At 39.3% G+C, this 19,663-nt stretch overlaps 1 protein-coding gene across 1 annotated transcript in view; it reads left to right on the forward strand.

The window, feature by feature from the left end:
* Window positions 1–5,772: 5,772 nt before the first annotated feature.
* The window catches only part of MAPK10 (mitogen-activated protein kinase 10), a 488,347-nt gene continuing 474,456 nt past the window's right edge, over window positions 5,773–19,663 (forward strand). Inside the window, exon 1 of the mRNA XM_068542104.1 lies at window positions 5,773–5,837. Coding sequence (XP_068398205.1) covers window positions 5,802–5,837 — 36 coding nt within the window. The 5' untranslated portion in view covers window positions 5,773–5,801. The remainder of the gene's footprint in view (window positions 5,838–19,663) is intronic.

Genomic DNA, 19,663 nt, shown 5'->3' on the forward strand with positions numbered 1-19,663 from the left:
TATTCTGCTCCTCGGCAGTTATTTCCACCATTTTGTCTTCCAGCTCACTTATTCATTCTTCTGCCTCCATTATTCTGTTTTTGATTTCTTCTATTGTATTTTTCATTTCAGTTATTGTGTTGTTCATCTCTGTTTGTTTGTTCTTTAATTCTTCTAGATCTATGTTAAACATTTCTTGTATTTTCTCAATCTGTGCTTCCATTCTATTTCCGAGATTCTGGATCATCTTTACTGTCATTACTCTGAATTCTTTTTTGGGTAGATTGACTATTTCCTCTTCATTTATTTGGTTGGTCCTGTAGGTTTTTACCTTGCTCCTTCATCTGTGACATATTTTTTGCTGTCTCTTTTTTTTTTTTTTTTTTATGAGTGGGATTGTGTTCCTGTTTTACTGGTTGTTTGGCCTGAGGCTTCCAACACTGGAATTTGTAGGCTATTGGGTAGAGCTGGGTCTTGGTGCTGAGATGCGGAACTCTGCGACACCTCACTCCAGTGAATATTCCCTGGGGTCTGAGGTTCTCTGTTAGTCCAGTAGCTCGGACTCAGAACTCCCACTGCAGGAGCCTCCCCGCCGACCCCGGGCTCATGAATCAAGATCCCGCAAGCTGCATGGGGTGGCAAAAAAAAAAAAAAAAAAAGGAGAGAGAAAAATAACAAAGTAAAAAATAAAATTAGACTAGGAAACTAACAGATATGTTAGAAAGAATGTAAAGATAAAAATACAGATGAATCAACAACCAGAAGGTACATCAGTACCACAATAATAAGAAAGAGGAGGAGGGAAAAAGGAAAAAAAAAAAGGGTGGGGAAGGCCTTGGTTGTGGAGAACAGGGCCTAAGCAAGGGGGAGGTTTGGGTGGTGGGTGGGGCCTATGATCAGGACCCACAGGGCTGGAAAAGGCCCTGGGGGCTGTGGGGGGTGGGGCTTAGGCTCAAGGAACAGAAGGGACTCAGGCGTGCCCCCCACCGTGGTCTCATAGGACAGGGCACCTCACCTGGGAGCCCAGCAGGCTTCCTGGGCTTGAGTGGACAGGGTAAGCAGCCTCCTCTCCTTTCCTGCTTCTCCGGTCTGGGGTCTGAGAGGGCCCCTCCTACCTGCCTCTCCTGATCTCCCCAGCCTCCCTCCTATGCCCCCAGGACGAATGCAGCCGGTGAGGTGGAGTGGGGGGAAGGGGGGGCCTTGTATGGCAGGGGACCTGCCTGGGAACTCAGCAGGCTCCCTGTGCCCGAGTGAGTGGGGCAATCACCCTCCCCTCCTCTCCCGCTCCTCGCACATGGCCCCACCGCCCTGCCTCTCCTGATCTCCCTGGCCTTTCTCCTGTGCCCCCACGGACCCACGTGGCCTGGAGGGGTTTTTGGAGGGCGGGGGATCAGCCTGGGAGCTCAGCAGGCTCCTAGTCTGGCACTCTTTAATTTAAATGGTTTGATCATGTTGGCAGGTTACATTACATATTCATTTTGTTATGATGGAAAAGGATGCACCAATTGTTAGCTTGGCAGTTATGGAGCTCTTCCAACTCCCTACCTTTGTTCTGATTTCCTCCCTCCTGGTCAGTTCCAGATCCTGCATGGCCGAGATCTTGCCATGGTGGTGAGGCAGCCCTGAGAAGTCTCACCCCAGTGGCCAGTCAGTCCAAGTAGCATTTCTCATCTCACCTAGTTTAGCTACATCCAAGTTCAAAAAAGACCTCTTTATTTCTATTATGATCACTACAGAAAAAAAAATACATATACTTTTGGTAGATTCTTGGTTTCCCACTGGGTGTTGTGGTACACATTGGTGAGATTGATAATTGTTTTTCCCATAAAATGGAAATGTTCCATTCACCCATTCATTCATGCAACAGATATTTACTGAAAGTCTGGTATGTGCTAGGCACTGCTCTAAGTGTTGGAGCTACAAAAATGAATCAGGTAGATATGGTTTCTGTCCATGGCACTTATAAATTAACTCAAATCATTTCTTGAACTTTTGTCTAAATCTCTCTCCCTCTGTTTTTTTTTTTTTTTTTGAGTTCTCACCCAGAAGTTTCTAAACATCGGGCTGCTTGTATTTGAATCAATTGCAGATTCCCTGACCCTAGCCCTGGACATTCTGATCAAGTGGATCTAGAATAGATATCTGTATTAAAAAAAAAAAAAAGCCTTCTTGGTAGTTTGATGTGAGCTAGGTTTGAGAACCGTTATTATCAAAAACATTCTAATCATTTAGATTTGAAATTGTGGTGGTGTCTGAACCAAATATGGATGATGGAAACCATTGACAAGTATTATAGGATGTCAAGTAGGAATTTTCTTTTTGCGGCATAACTACTGTTAAGACCCAAACTGAAGACAGAAGGCACAATGTGGTCCATATCCTAAATTTATAGAGTCACTAGCAGTTGGGGTCAGGCACCCTCCTACAGAACTCACTGAGAGGCCCACAGTTAGAGAATGGGCTCAACCACCCGTGACTCCCAGGGGACTTTGGGAGAGAGGAAGACAGCCTTTTAGGGAGTAGAGGTACAGAGTCATTCCTTCTCTCAAGTCAAGTGTGTGAGGGAGGGGAGCTCAAGTAAATCACTTGAGAAGAAAAGTAAACAGACATTTTGTTCCCTGGCTGTATGACCTTCTTCAGTAGCAGACTTGCTGATGCACCTTGTGTGCTATGGGAATGTGGGGAAAGAGAACTGAGTGGAAATGGCATGAGTGGAACAAAATCCAGGTGGAGAGGAGGTCTCCTTCTTCAAAGTGGAGATGAGGAAGTCCTTACATGCCTGCAGACCTGAGAATTGGCTCTGAGAAGTATATGAGACTGGGAGCCACAGATATCCCAAGATTGATGCAGTGTGGGGGCAAAGAGGGACCCATGTATGGGGGGAGGCCACCAGGGCAGCGTCTGCTAAAGGATGTAACCAAATCTCTCTCCAGAGGGGAATCTTGGAGCCACCACTGGTCCTCCCTGAGCCCATAGACGATAGTCCTGGCTAGTAGTTATAGTCAACCGAGGAGAGGGATGAGAGTTTGCTCAATCACAAGAGGAGATGCTCCTGCTTCCTCCCTGACCCAATTCCAAAGGAGCTCACACCTAGAAGAAGGAGGGGGTGGAGGTGACAAAGAGCCAGAACTCATTCTCCCTATACTACCTGAAGCCCTTCTCTTCTCTGCCCCACCAAACTCCCTCAGCTTTTAGTCCAAAACTGAAAGTCTGAACTCTTCTGGGTCATGGGATAAGTAGAGTTTTGATAGAAAATACAATTGAAGTGTTTAAGTGAACAGGACTGAATATGAAATAGCTGAATGAGATTGTTGTAGTAACCAGATTTGTTTGAAAAGCACATAAATAGGCAAGATGTATTTGGGGAGCTGCTGTTCAGCAGGAAAATGGTGTGTGTTTGGGAAACTTATTGGAAAAGTAAAACCATTATATATCCATAATAAGCTGATATTCTTTAATAAACAAAAAGTTTTTGTTTAATGTTTTTTGGATAATTATATATGCCCATGTTACAGAATTCAAAAGATATAAAAAGGTAAAAGTAGAAGATAAGGGGACTTCCCTGGTGGCGCAGTGGTTAAGAATCTGCTTGCCAATGCAGGGGACACGGGTTCGAGCCCTGGTCCTGGAAGATCCCACATGCCGGAGAGCAACTAAGCCTGTGCGCCACAAGTACTGAGCCTGCACTCTAGAGCCCGTGAGTCACAACTACTGAAGCCCACACGCCTAGAGCCAGTGCTCCACAACAAGAGAAGCCACCGCAATGAGAAGCCCATGCATCGCGACGAAGAGTAGCCCCTGTTCACCGCAACTAGAGAAAGCCCGTGCGCAGCAACAAAGACCCAACACAACCAAAAATAAATAAAATTGATTCTTAAAAAAAAAAAAGTAGAAGATAAGTTTTTTCCCCTTTCCTCTCCCCCAGTCTTGTAGTTCTTATGTTTCTTTCTTAAAATATCACAGAATTGCTTTATATTAAAGTTTCCAAAAATAGTCGTATAACTCTACATCAGTTCTATAGCACTGATGAACGTATATAAGAAATATATGGGCTAGGTACATTTCCACATTCTAGGGTTATTTTTTGGAAGCTGTTGCCAGACAGCATCATCTTGTCCTCATTATTTCTTTGTGACCCAGTGGATCTCAGTGTTTGAAATTCTCCAGAAGCAGATGTTTAGAATATCCTCAAGTTTTTGCTTTTTAATTTTGAATCTTTGAAACAGCTATTCCTATATTAATTATGTCTTATTGATTTGCTTATTCCTATATCACTGTCTATATTTTGCTTATTCAAATGAAATCGCTTTATTCATCAAAGGTTTTAAGTCTCATTTACCTTCAGAAGGAATGCTAATTGTTCCTTCCATTTTTGCCTCCTCTAATCATTCAGGATTCTAAGTCATGAAACCTCTATACTTGGTTTTCTCAGCTATGGAACTCAATAAAGACAGCTTGCTTTCTTTTGCTTTATATGGTGGGGAAAGTCTTCATTAGCCAGGACTGGCTTTGTCACAGGGCAAGGGTGAATGTCAAGAAGTTGACTTGTTTTAGTGACTGGTTTTTAGAACTAGGGTGTGCGTGGGGTTAAAAAAGCTTTCATTGGCCTAAGGCCAAATTAAAATCTAGGTAACAAGATTATAAACCTGGAAACCTCCTCAACTCTCATCCCTCAAACTAAACTGGATTTAACCACTCTATGTTTGCTTTTTCTTCAGTCAATGATCATTCTTTAGCGTGTAAGCTCCTTAAGGACAGAGACTGTAAATTATTTATTTTGCATACTTTACAACACAAATCAGAGTGTTTTGTGCATCGTGGATGATTAATAAAATATTTGTAGAATGATGGGCTAAGGAGTTTTGCTTTAATTCAGTAATGGATAGGGAACTAAAACAACAGCAAAAACCAAAAACTAAAATAACTAATTCAGTAATAGAAAGGGGGGAGAGTTTAAATAGGAGCATTACATGACCAGAAATGTGTTTAGAAAGGTGAGTATGGTACAGGGCTACCAGATTTAGCAAATAAAAATACAGAGGTACCTGTATTTATCTGGTACCTCTGATATGGTGCTAATATAGCCTTTTTAGAAACAGACTCACAGACATAGAGAATAGACTTGCGGTTGCCAAAGGGGAACGGGGAGGGGAGGAGGGAGAGGGATGGACTGGGAGTTTGGGGTTAGCAGATGCAAACTACTACATTTGGAATGGATAAACAACAAGGCCCTACTGTACAGCACAGGGAACTATATCCAATCTCTTGGGATAAACCATCGTGGAAAAGAATATGAAAAAAGAATGTATATATGTGTAAAAATTATACATATCTCCTGAATAGATTGAGTAGAAACAGAATAGAGATAGCTAGGGGACTACTGAAATTATTGTGGGAGAGAAGGTTGCTGACAATGGATGTGCAAGGACTGGATTTGGAGCCTACTGTGGAAGTAGAACGGGCAGGACTTGCTGACTGCATGTGGGAGGTGAGGGAGAAGTGAAATCCAAAGTGATTTCTGCGAGGTTTTAAATTTAGACTACCAAGTCGATGAATGCAGAAAAGTAATCTCCAGAAAACTGAAAGGAGGCCAGGTTTGTATGGGGAGAGGAAAAGGACTGAGAAAGAAAATAAGTTCAATTTAAACCTTTTTGAATTTACAATAGAAAATGACCAGAAGATATTTAGAAATACTGGTTTAGGGAGAAGTTTGGTAGGTACAGACACAAGAGCCTTTCAAGAAGGATTCTGGGAAGCAGTGGGTAGAAAGACTTTACTGCAGTATACCTGGTTGTGGACCAGCGGAAGACATATGTCTACTGATGCTGAATTTGGATCAAGAAACAGAGGAACCAAAGGTATATAAACATTCCATTAAACCATGCTGTATATATTGTTAGTGTGTTTTGTTTTGTTTTATTTTGAAAACAGCTATGTAAGCCTGAGTATAACAGGGCAGTTGGTGAAGCAAGAAATTTTTCTTGCAGAACCTTACCAGAGTCACTGACAGTTTTGCCCTCAGGGTAAGGAACAAAAGGCAAGGAAAAATCTTAATAGGTGATGCTGCTCTTGTTTGAGTCTCTCCTGGCTTTGTCAGATTGTGTGTTCTTGGATAAATACACTGAGGACTTAGAGTAGGGGGTGTGTGTGCATGTGCATGTGTGCGTCTATGTCCTACCATAACCCTTCTGCAATTTTGCAATGGTGATCAATAAATATTTATTGAAAAAAAAGAGTGAACAAATGAATGAATCTTCAACAAATAGCTAGAGATACGGCTGTATTAATAACATCAAAATAATGGTAATAGAGTAGATATTATGGAAATTTAGAAAATTCATTATTTCCCATGAGTCTTTGGAGGTCTCAAGGGAGAATTCTGTGGCATTATGTTAGAAAAGCATAGAAAGTGGAGAACAGTCCAAAGTATCGATTCCAGCCCTGCCAGGTTCTCTTCCCTCAATGCACAAGTTCCTGGCTGCACACAGTGACAAAGTCTTTGTGTACCAGGATTGGAATTTTCCGTCCCATGAGGACAGCATGGGATGTCAGCACCTGTTTAGAGTGGGCTTTTCCATTTTGAGGAGTTCCAAGTGGGAACAGTTGGATAAAAATGTATGAACTAGTGCATGAAACAAAGAAGTCCCCAGAGGTAGGAAAATCAAACTAAAGGGTGAGCTTCCCCTATAGGTTACTCCTCCCATCTGCTCTCTGTCAGCAATTGGATTTTGATAATCTGAGAACTAAATACAAATGGAAGGGTTTAAATGGAAACCAGAATGAAAGAAGCAAAACCACAACCTCTATGAAGACTCCAACAAAACAAGAGAAAAGAGAAAAAAGAAAAAAAAAGAAGAAAAAAAAAATTTAAATGCTTGGAGCTCCATCTTCTGGTCATGAAACAAGATAGAACTGAAATGTGATGTTAATCATAAAAGCTAAAATGTATCAACAGGAACTGTGTTAAATGTATTATCTCATTTAATTTATCTGTTATCTCAAACAAATTACAAGCTCTTGAACTCAGAAATTAAGGATCTTCATGATCTGGCTCTAACCTCCTGTTTCATCCCCATTCATTCACCCATTTTAACAAGCATGTACTTGAGCCTACCAGGTAAACAGTACTGGCTGGGCTCCTTGGGAAGTGCAAACCCATCAGTCTTGGCACCTGCTTAAGGGATGACTCTTTTATTTGCATGCCATCAACAAACACTTTGGTTATTTTACATTTAGTAAACTACACAAATAGTACATGGATAATGCTACACAAATAGTTCATGGATAATGCTTCTCTCCCCAAGTTAAAACTTGACAGAAATGGCTAAATTTTCCTTTGACTGGCACCCCAGCCATAATCCTCTCTTCCTCTCACCAGTAACCACAGTTGTATGTTTGTGGATGTTATTTAAACTGTAATATATATGTAAATGCACACATAGAAGTCGTTTGGTACTTCTCGTGAACTTGAATAGGGGCATATGTATGTATGAGTGTGTTTTACAAAAATAGTAAAATACTGTAGTACCACTGTATGCAGTTGCCTTTTACCCCAAGATGCAACACACCTTGGGGGATTTACCTGTGATATTACATACATATCTAGTTTATTCTTTTTAATAGTGACATAATATTTCATAATACTTAGCCTTTCTCCTTTTTAGGCTTGTTTGCAGAGTTATAAGCAATGCTTATAAAGATTCTTATGCACATGGGTATTTGTCTAGAGGAGATACTGAGAAGTGGGATTATTGGGCCATGGGGTATGTGTATTTTTGGTTTGATACACACTGATTATTGCCCTCTGAAGGGGCCAATGTAATGAAACGGCTGTTTTTCCACATTTCCTTGTCTGCATGTCTGCCAACACTTGATATAATCAAACTCTTTATTTTTTTGGTCATTCTGATAGCTAAGAACTGGTATTTTATTATTGTTTTTACTTTCATTTTCTGCTTGTTCATCCTTTTATGCTTATTGACCATTTTATCTTTTCTTTTGGGAACTGCCACTTATTCTTTCTGTGCTTCTATCCTTTACCCATTTTTATTGGGTTGTTTTGTTTATTATTGGATATGTAGGAATTCTTGGTATATTAAGGATAATAATTTGTTATATACATGGAAAATATTCTTTCTGGATTATTGCTCCTTTTACTTTATTTTATTTTACTTTACTTTTTATTAGAGTATAGTTGACATACAATATTATATTAGTTTCAGGTGTGCAACATAGTGGCTCAACACTTACATTATGAAATGATCACCACTATGAGTCTAGTTACCATCTGTCACCATAGAAAGTTATTACAATAGTATCAGCTATATTCTCTATGCTGTGTATTACATCCTCATGACTTATTTATTTTATGACTGGAAATTTGTACCCTTTAATCCCCTTCACCTATTTCGTCCATTCCCCCAGCCCCCCTTCCCTCTGGCAACCAACAGTTTGCTCTCTGTATGTATGTTTCTGTTTTGTTTTGTTTGTTCATTTGTTTTGTTTTTTAGATTCCACATATAAATTAAACATATGGTTTTTGTCTTTTTCTTTATAAATTTATTTATTTATTTATGGCTGCATTGGGTCCTTGTTGCTGCACATGGGCTTTCTTATAGTTGCAGCAAGCGGGGGCTACTCTTCGTTGTGGTGCACGGGCTTCTCTTGTTGCGGAGCACGGGCTCTAGGAACGCGGGCACGTGGGCTTAGTTGCTCTGCGGCATGTGGGATCTTCCCAGAACAGGGCTCGAACCCATGTCCCCTGCATTGGCAGGCAGATTCTTAACCACTGCGCCACCAGGCAAGCCTCGGTTTTTGTCTTTTTCTGTCTGACTTTTTTCAGTTAGCATAGTACCCTCTAGCTCCATCCATATTGTTGCAAATGGCAAGATTTCATTCTTTTTTACGGCTAATATTTCATTGTGCTCCTTTTAAAAACATTGCCAGTGATATTATTTATAATGCATAAGTTTTTATTTATCAATCTAAATTATCAATCTTTTCCTGATATGTATTTGTTATATATTCTCATGCATACAGATTCTTATATTTTTATGTATATTGTAGCAAGTGTGGTCAGGTCCTCAACCATATCCCCTTGGACCTTACAATTTATACACAGGTGTCTAAACTGTGTGTGCAAAGAAACACACATACATACATAATTTTTTTCTTTCAGTCTGTTGATACTTTAAAACTTTACCCATGTTTGTTATAGAAAAACTTTTAGTGGAACAGTGGGTTCACAGCATAGTTTTCAATATCTCTTCTGTATCTAGTATAGTACTAGGCACTATGGTATAATGGGAAGAGACCTATGAAAGAAAAGAAATTTATGAGGCACTTATATCTCAGGCAGGAATTCACATTTAAGAGAACAAATGATAAAAAGGAAACTGTTACAAAATAAGTTACCGGAGTAGAAAATTTATTTGAAAATTGTTCATTGTTGAAGACCATAGAGGAATGATAAGAACGTGGTGTTGGTTAACCAGGAAAGCTTACAGAAATATGTGAAGGTTGAATCAAAATGAGGATGTGGTAGGAGATATTTGGCAGAGAGCAGTGGGCAGAGAACTTTGGTTGGTATGAAAAAATAGTACAGGGTCAAGAATTAGCATGTTGTGTCATGGGGGAACACTGAGTGGATGGGCTTTGCTGGTGGGAAGGCTCTGTTTGGGACATTTAATCGGGGGGACTCTAGACAAACTAGCACTTCCTTCCTACCCATCCCTCACCACAGGCAGTCATCATGGGTCTCATTGCCAGCTCTCACTGAGGAACATGCTCATTTAGAAGTAAATGATGATGATTTAAGATTTGGAAAGGCAAAGCAATTAAAGGGTGGGGTGGGAAGAGGAGGAAGAGAGGAAAAGGTTTTTCTAGTTAAGATACAAATGTGAGCAAAGGCACAGGTGTGAAGGTTAATGGACAACCTGGAGAAATGACAGGGGTTTCATTTGGCCAACACAGTAGGGTTCCTAATGTTTTTGAGTATGAAAATTTCCTGTTAATAAGAAATAAATCAATAGGCCCTTACGTAACAGTGACTGCATTGTTAGTGCCTTTGATTCAGAAAATACACGATGATAAAATATACTTTTTAACAATTGTTTTTAAGTTAACATATATACATAGCAGAAATTTGTTTAGTTTACAGAGAATAATTGGACTTACGTGAACTCCCAGACCCCTTTACATTATTCCAATACCTCCCAGGTACTTGGCCAACAGGTTGGGCTCCACCGTGCTAGCATGAGGTTTCTGTTGGAAGGGTCTTTCTGTGACAGATTCATTCATTCATTCAGCATATATTTATTGGATATCTACTAAGTACAAGATACTCTTTTAGTCTCAGGGACTACAGCCGTAAAAGAAACAAAGATCTTCCTGTCACGAAGCTTATATTCTAGTGGGAAGAAACAGACAATATAGAATATTACACAAATATAATATTTCAAATGGTGCTAAGTGTTACGGAGAATAGGGAGTGCCTGGGTAGGCTGTGGGAATGTTAAACAGAGTGGAGAGAGAAGCGATATTTGAATAGACATTTGAGTGAGTCAGAGAGAGCATGTGACACTCAGGTCAAGGGAACTGCTATTGCAAAGCCCCAGAGGTGAGAGCATTTTGTTGCCCTTTAGTAAGACTACAGGTATGGAATTAGAATGGAACCTAGAATTAGGAACCTAGAATTAGGGTTAAAAAAGATGAAGGGTCGTGGTAGAGGATGAGGCAGAGAGGTAGTGAGTAGCCAACCACATCATATAGGGTCTTGCAGACCATTGTAAGTGCTTTGAATTTCACCCCAAGTGAGATAGAAATAAGCCATTGGAGGACTGTATTAGAATAGTGACATAATCTGACTCATGTTTTAAAGTATCACCATAGCTGTTTATGAAATAAATTATTAAGTAAGGATTGAAACAGGAGACCAATTGCAGAAATCCAAATTAGAGATTAATTGTCAAATGGTTTTGACTGGTTGAATAAAATAAAGACTGAGGATCGACCCTTGGATTTGGCAACAGGGAGTTTACTATGGAGTGTGTACAAGAACCTTCAAAGATTTTATAGGGAAGTGATATCATAAGCATTGTACTTTATGAAAATCTGTTTACTAGTAGCAGCAGATGGGAAGGATTGGATTAAATGAAAAAAAAAATCTGAGGATAGAGAGAAATTGTAGGTGCCCATTTTATTGAAAGATTATGAGGTAGCAAAGGGAAAGGACATTTTAGAGTCTGAAGTGAAAGAACTAGACAATTGAAGGAATATAGGGTAAGATCAAGACAGAAGAGTCAAAGCTAAATTCTTTGAAATTGTGTAACCAGAAAAATAAGAGTTCCATTAACAGAAATGGAAAAGTCAGGAACAGAAGATGATGCCTTTAATTTTGCATATCATGACTTTGAAGTTGTAGACATCTAGGTTGATTTCAATGCTCACCTTTAAATTACTGTTCTACAATCCTCTATCAGCAGTCCTGCTTTGAGACTTCAGAGGCATCTGATAAACCATGATCTTTTGACTGGCAGAAAGTCACTTCACATCCTTGGGGCCCTTGACACCTGGATCCCAGTCTTCTTCCTAGAGTAAACCTTTGTTACTTTACTCTGTAGTCCATATTGATGATCCACATGGAATAAGAGCCTCACAAAAGATTCCTTATTTTCCTTTGATTATGTGCTAACTTTGAGGTCTGTGTGGTAAGTTTTGGTGAAGATATCCTTCAGAATGGAGATGTAAGTCCAGAATATGAAAGAGAAATAAAAGTTGAAGATTGAAAGGTGGGAGCCATTTGCTATCCAACTGGGTAAGAATCCCAAGGGAAAGAATGTAAAAAGAGAAGAATATTAATTACAGGTGCGGGAAGAAATCTATGTAGTAAGAAAGTTAATTTGAAAAATTGATGGGGTGGTGGGAGGACATGTACATTTAAAAGCTATTGAGATCTTAAATGTTCTCACAAGAAAGAAATGATAATTACTTGATGTGATAAAGGTGTTAGCTAATGCTGTGGTGGTAATCATCTTGCAATATATAAATTTATCAAATCAACATGTTATATACTTTAAACTTATACGATGTTATATGTCAATTATATCTCAATTTAAAACATTTTTAAAAATTGAGGGCTTCCCTGGTGGCACAGTGGTTGACAGTCTGCCTGCCAATGCAGGGGACACGGGTTCGAGCCCTGGTCTGGGAAGATCCCACATGCCGCGGAGCAACTAGGCCCGTGAGTCACAATTACTGAGCCTGCGCGTCTGGAGCCTGTGCTCCGCAACAAGAAAGGCCGCGATGGTGAGAGGCCCGTGCACCGCGATGAAGAGTGGCCCCCACTTGCCGCAACAGAGAAAGCCCTCTCATAGAAACGAAGACCCAACACAGCCATAAATAAATAAATACAATTTAAAAAAAAATTGAAAAAAAAGGAAAGCAAAGAGGAAAATAAAAGCTGTCAAGAAAATTTCTCAAAAAGAAAACTTTTCCTTTCGTCAGTCACCTTGATGGGCCATATTGTACTGGAAAATAAAATTCAGTGCATAAAAGTGGCCTAGGGGAGACAGAAAGACAAGTAAACAAGAATGTTTGTGAGGCTTACAGGAGCAATCTGGAGGAAGAGGGTGAAGACCTCTAAGAACTGGGAAAACCTGGGAGATGATAGGAAAAAATGGGAGGAGATGGAGTGGATGTTGGAGTGGACAGGGGCGAGGATCCCAAAGGAGATGATCAGTGAGAAGTTTCTGATTGTGGGTATGGCTTTGGACGTTTAAGGATACAGGTGCTTTTTTTTTTTTTTTTTTGGATCAAATCCCTTTGATTTTAGGATACTATGGATAATGTAATAGACTATCAATTTAATAAATTTTTTCAAGAGGAAATATGACAATACTTTAATTTTACAGATTGATTGTAAGATATATCAAAATTCCAAGCACATTAAAATGGGGAAAATTTGTCTTTGAGTAGCAGGAATACTGAATTCAATTTTAAATCTTTTGTTATGTTGTGCTGTGATATAGTACATTCTCTTACCTCATGTTGTTACTGAAACTTCAGTAAAGATGTATGATCACAGCTATAGTGTGATTAGATCTTATGGGATTAGTGTTTTTGGGAAATTAGTGTTTTGGGATGTATTCTTTGTTGAATCAATATGGAGTAAACTTAAGGAAAGACAAAGATGACAGTTGAGAATTCAGCAGAAGCAAGAAATCTGAGGAAGTGACTCAGAATAATGTTAAGTTCCTTTAGAGTTCATGAAGATATTAGGGATAAGATGGGAGATACTGGTTTTCCATCATATGCAGGATAAGGATTCTTTCCATTTTAATTCACATAATATATGCAAAAATATGTGGCCATAGAAGGGGGTGGTGACTATTTTGGGGACATCCAGCTTGTAAACATATGGGTCACAACACATTTAAGGAAGAAAAGAAGAAACGGAGATGAGAAAAGCAGTCATCGAAGAGGTAGAAGCAAATAATTTCAGGTTATTTCTAACACTTGGGTGACTTTATATCTGGACTGGTTAAGATGTCATCAAATCCTCTGACCTTTAAAAGTTGTTCCTGTCCTGTAATGCAATTACCTACTCTCTCTCTCAAAAAAATTTTTTCTGGGCTTCCCTGGTGGCGCAGTGGTTGAGAATCTGCCTGCCAATGCAGGGGACACGGGTTCGAGCCCTGGTCTGGGAAGATCCCACATGCCGTGAAGCAACTAAGCCCGTGAGCCACAACTACTGAGCCTGCGCGTCTGGAGCCTGTGCTCCGCAATAAGAGAGGCCGCGATAGTGAGAGGCCCGCGCACCGCGATGAAGAGTGGCCCCCGCTCGCCGCAACTAGAGAAAGTCCTAGCACAGAAACGAAGACCCAACACAGCCATAAATAAATAAATAAATAAAGAATTATTAAAAAAAAAAAAAGTGAGTAGCTAAAATATGAATCTCTTTAAAAAAAAAAATTTTTTTTTTCTTATAAGGGGTTAAGTGACTCCAAAAAGTTTTTGCTTTCAACTCAGGAGAATATTAACTTCGTGCTTTTTGGGGGATGAAATGGGTGTGACATGCAGCATGTGGGATCTTAGGTCCCATACCAGGGATCCAACCCATGCCCCCTGCATTGGGAGCATGGAGTCTTAACCACTGGACTGCCAGAGAAGCCCCAGATGTGAGTCTTTTTACCTTCCATGTAAACCTAACTAGATCATAAGTTTCCAAACTGAACAAATTTTGTGGAAGTTGGAAGAAAAGTTCAACTATGTACTTTCTGAGTGAAAGACAGTCATTTAATTCTCTGACACAATATAATGATGAATCCTGTTGCAATGTCTTTCAGAACCAAATGGAGTTCATTCTTTGCACAGTAATATATATGTACAGTGTATGTGTGTGTGTGTTTGTGTGGTGTTTTCTCTCAAGACTATTAGTTCTCTTTGGAACTGTACACCCAGGGTAAGCTATGGATGGATAGTATGGATTTACCCTAAATAACTGTAGGAGAATGAACCTTTCTTATCCATCTTATCATTCTCTTTCTGCTGCACAGCAAGGGGGCATTAGGATATAGAGCTTGAAAAAGAGCCCCATGTCACACAATAAAATATTTTAGTTTTATATGTCAAAACAGAGTATATAGTGTAAATGATTCCTTGGTTTGGAAATATGTAAAATCTTAGTATGTACTTATTATATATAGTTGTATATTTAGTTGAAAATTGTTGAGACCACATAAAATAGCATGCACCTCAACATAGTGCACATTTGAACTCAAGAAACGTCGGTTGTACTAAACTTTCAAGGTTATCATTTTATTGTTTAAATTTCCTGTGAAATTCGGAGTATTCTTGCTAGTTTCAATTGCAGAAGAATCAAAAGTTTTTCCAAGTTGTATAGAGTTTCACATAACTTCAGACTGAAACTTTATATTCATATTAAGGTATAAAGAACTTCAGATGTTTACCAAAGATATCGTATTTTCATCATTACCCTAGCATTCTAATCAGTTTCTATTCTTAAAACTTAAGGGGTTTCAAGTGTTAGAGAAAAAAAGCACAATGCTCTAATAATAAGGAGCTTCAGGTGTTTGCTTTGTAGATGTGGTATATAGATTTAAGTTTCTCTGGGATTTACATTTGACCTAATATGTATTTATAACTATTTTAGTTGTAGCAACATGACTTTCATTTTGCATACCTAATAAGGGTAACTGATGAGTTGGACTAATGACACTACTTTATGCTTCAGTAGCATCTTTCATCTGCAGCTTACTACATACTTTGTAAACATTAATTAAACATCACAACACACCTTGGAGGAAAGGTAAGTATTATTATCCTTCTATGGGTAAACAGATATAGAGGGCTTAAGTAAGGCAAATATTAAATGTATAGAACTGAGTTCTATAGGATAAGGTGCCAATAATGCTTCTCCCTGGGTACAGAGAGAGAAGCATAGGTGTAATTAGTGTAAAATTACCAAAGTTTATGGGGGGATGTGAGTTTCAGGAGGCCCAGAACCCTTTGTGAAATTACTTTTGGAGATTATGTATTAAACTGAAGCTCCTGGTTAAAATAGTGTGTATCACCCAGTACCCAAACTTATCTTTTTCCTGATGAAGTAGAAAATCAGGTCAGGATTACTGCAACATGCTTGAACTTAGTAACTCAAGTAGAATCATATGATCTGAGTGTTCTAGCACAGCCCTGATTTCAAATGAGCTGATGATCTGCTTCTCCCATAAGTAGATGCAAACTGTTCTTATTGTGTGACCTAATTTTTGGTTTGCAAATCAAATCGCCTTAACTATCATGGTTACTTTTAAAGCTTTGTTTCTGTATCCCAAAATGAAATGGATATTGAGCAGTTTTCAGGTAACTTGGGTGATTTGTAGAGCTGGCGCATTAGCTGTAAATTTCATTCAGTTGCTGGTTAACGCAGATAGGAATTTAACAAGATGGACTTTTATTTTTTTCTTTCATAAAGGAAGGCTGAAGAGAGATACCCCAGGCTTTAGATGGGGCATCTAAAGTGGCATCAAGGACCCAGGCTCTTTCTCTTATTTCTCCATCATCCGTAGCATGTGGTTTCCATCCCCAAAGTTATCTTATGGTCTAAGATAGTTGCTAGGGTTTGAGACATCATATGCATGTTCCATGCAGGAAGCAGGAAGGACAAAAAGGCATACTCCAGCTGTCTGTCTTAAGGAGTTTTCTCTAAAGGCCCACTTACTGTTCTTCAACCAACCCTAACTGCAGATGTTAGTAAATTCAGTCATTTGGTGGACACACCACTGCTTGGAATAAAATCAAAGTTCTGTTATTAAGGAAAAAGAAGAGACTATATGCTAGATAGGTAACTAGTGGTTTATAGCAAGAAACCAAAATCAATTATTAAAGCAAAAAAAAAAAAATCCTCTTTGGACAGTGAATTATATGGGTGGCCTTTTGTCTTGCTGATATTGACTGAACAACTGACACATTTCCACTGCATTTCGTGATTTGGAGGCTCCGCCTATGGGTGTGTATGTGTGGCCCTGGCAAGAAAGTAACCGAACCAACAAGTGCATCGGCAGAGTTGTTTGGAAATGTTCTTGCTGAATTCCTCCCCACCCTGCCTTTGGTCATGAACTTAAGTCTGGTTTCCTGGTGCACTTACAACTCAGCTGCTGCTGACCACAGGTAGGCAGAGCCAGGATAGAATAAATCTCCCCTTTAATGATTGATTACAATAATCTGGGACACAGAGCCACATTTCTTTTGTGCAACTTTCTGCACTGTGCCTTCTATAAGTGTGTCTGTCTCTGTATGTGTTACCCTGAGGTCCAGCTACTCCACACTCTCCAGACATTGATTGGGAGGAGTTCAAAACCATAGGTGGCAGCTAACTTTCTTGAAAGGAATATTTCACTTAAAATTCTAATTGCAAAAGGGTGTGGACATCCAGTAGTAATTTCTTTCTCCCTTTCTTCTTTCTTTCTCCCTCCCTCCATCCCTTCCTCCCTCCCTCCCTCCCCTCTTCCTCCCTTCCTTCCTTCCCCCTCCCTCCCTTCTTCCTTCCCCTCTTCTTCCCTCCTTTCCTTCCTCCCTCCCTTTCTTCCTTCCTTCCTCCCTCCCTCCCTCCCTTCTTTCCTTCCCTCCCTCCCTCCCATCTTCCTCCCTTCCTTCCTCCCTCCCTCCCTCCCTCCCTTCTTTCCTTCCCTCCCTCCCTCCCCTCTTTCTCCTTTCCTTCCTTCTGTCCTCCCTCCCTCCCTTCCTTCCTTCCTTCTTTCCTTCCTTCCTCCCTCCCTCCCTTTCTCTTTCTCTCTCCCTTCCTCCCTCCCTCTTTCCTTCCTTCCTTGCTATCTTTCTGAGAAAGCCTCAGGACTACTTTCTTAGCAAATTTCAATTATATAATACAGTATTATTGACTATAGTCACCATGCTGTACTTAGAACTTGAAACTGAAAGTTTGTACTCTTTTACCAATTTCTCCCCATTTCTTCTACTTCCCCCAGCTCCTGGCAACTACTGTTCTACTCTTTGTTTCTATGAGTTTGACCTTTTTTAAAAAAGATTCCACATATAAGTGATATCATGCTGTTTGGCTTGTTTCACTTTGTCTTTCTCTGTCTAACTTATTTTACTTAGCATAATGCCTTCCAGGTCCATCCATGTTGTTGCAAATGGCAGGATTTCCTTTGATTTTTTTTTTAAGGTCGAATGCTACTCCAGTATATGTGTGTGTGTGTGTGTGTGTGTGTGTGTGTGTATGTGTGTATCTTACATCTGATTTATCCATTCATTCACTGATGGACACTTAATTTGTTTCCATATCTTGGCACCATTGTGAATAATGCTGCAATGAACATGGGAGTACATATATCTCTTTGATATTCTGTTCTCATTTCCTTTGTATATACATTCACAAGTGGGATTGCTGGGTCGAGTGGTAGTTCTATTTTTAGTTTTTTGAGGAACCTCCATACTGTTCTCCATAGTGGCTGTATCAATTTACATTCCCACCAACAGTGCAAGAGGGTTCCCTTTTCTCCACACCCTCAACAACACTTGTTATTTGTGTCTTCTTGATATGGCCATTCTGACAGGTGTGAGGTGATATCTCATTGTGGTTTTCATTTGCATTTCTCTGATGATTAGTGACTTTGAGCATCTTTCTATGTATCTGTTGGCCATTTGTGTATCTTCTTTGGAAAATGTCTATTCAGTTCCTCTGCCCATCTTAAAATGGAATTGTCTTTTTTTTTTTTTGCCATGGAGTTGTGTGAGACTTTTATATATTTTGAATATTAACCCTTTATCAGATACGTTATTTGCAAATATTTCTTCCCATTCCATAGGTTGTCTTTTCATTTTGTTGATGGTTTTCTTTGCTGTGCAGAAGCTTTTTAGTTTAATACAGTCCCACTTGTTCATTTTTGCTTTTGTAGCCTTTGCTTTTGGTGTCAAGTCCAAAAAAATCATTGCCTAGACCCATGTTGAGGAGATTACCCTCTATGTTTTCTTTAGGAGTTTTACAATTTCAGGTCTTAAATTTAAGTCTTTAATCCATTTTGAGTTTATTTTAGTGTATGGTGTAAGGTAGTGGTCCAGTTTCATTCTCTTGCATGTGGTTGTCCAGTTTTCCCAACACCATTTATTGAAGAGATTATCCTTTGCCCTTTGTATAGTCTTGCCTCCTGTGTCATAAGTTAATTGACCATATATGCATAGGTTTATTTCTGGGCTCTCTATTCTTTTCCATTGATCTATGTGTCTATTTTTTTGCCAATACCATACTGTTATGATTACTATAGCTCTGTAATATAGTTTGAAATCAGTAAGTGTGATGCCTCCAGCTTTGTTCTTCTGCCTCAAGATTGCTTTGTCTATTTGGGGCCTTTTGTGCTTCCATACAAATTTTAGGATTATTTTTCCTTTTTCTGAAAAATGACATTGGAAGTTCGATAGGGATTGCATTGAATCTGTAGATCGCTTTGGGTAAGTAGGGATATTAAAAAATATATTAATTCTTTCAATCCAGGAGCATAGAATATCTTTCCATTTGTTTGTGTCTTCTTTGATTTCTTTCATCAACATCTTATAGATTTCAGCATACAGACCTTTCATATCCTTGGTTAAGTTTATACCTAAGTATTTTATTATTTTTAATGCAATTGTAAATAAGATTTTTTTCTTATTTCTCTTTATGATAGTTCATTATTCATAATGTGAGTATGAATATGATAATGTTCATTATCTCTTTATGATAGTTCATTATTCATAATGCATTCTCTTTATGATAGTTCATTATTAGTGTATGATAGTAGTTCATTAAAAAAATAAATTGATTTTTTTTCTTTTCTTTTCTTATTTATTTTATTTTATTTTTTTGGCTGCATTGGGTCTTACTTGCAGCATGTGGGATCTTCGTTGAGGTATGCGGGATCTTTTTTGTTGCGGTGCGTGGGCTCTTCGTTGCGGCGCACAGGCCTCTCTCTTGTTGTGGTGTGCAGGTTTTCTCTCTCTAGGGTGCGTGGGCTCTGTAGTTGTGGTGTGTGGGCTCCAGAGCGAGTGGGCTCTGTAGTTTGCGGCACACAGGCTCTCTCATTGAGGTGTGAGAGCTCAGTAGTTGTGGTGCACGGGCTTAGTTGCCCCTTGGCATGTGGGACCTTAGTTCTCCAACCAGGGATTGAACCCA

Source organism: Eschrichtius robustus, chromosome 4 (genome assembly GCF_028021215.1).
Source record: "Eschrichtius robustus isolate mEscRob2 chromosome 4, mEscRob2.pri, whole genome shotgun sequence".
Lineage (NCBI taxonomy): Eukaryota > Metazoa > Chordata > Mammalia > Artiodactyla > Eschrichtiidae > Eschrichtius > Eschrichtius robustus.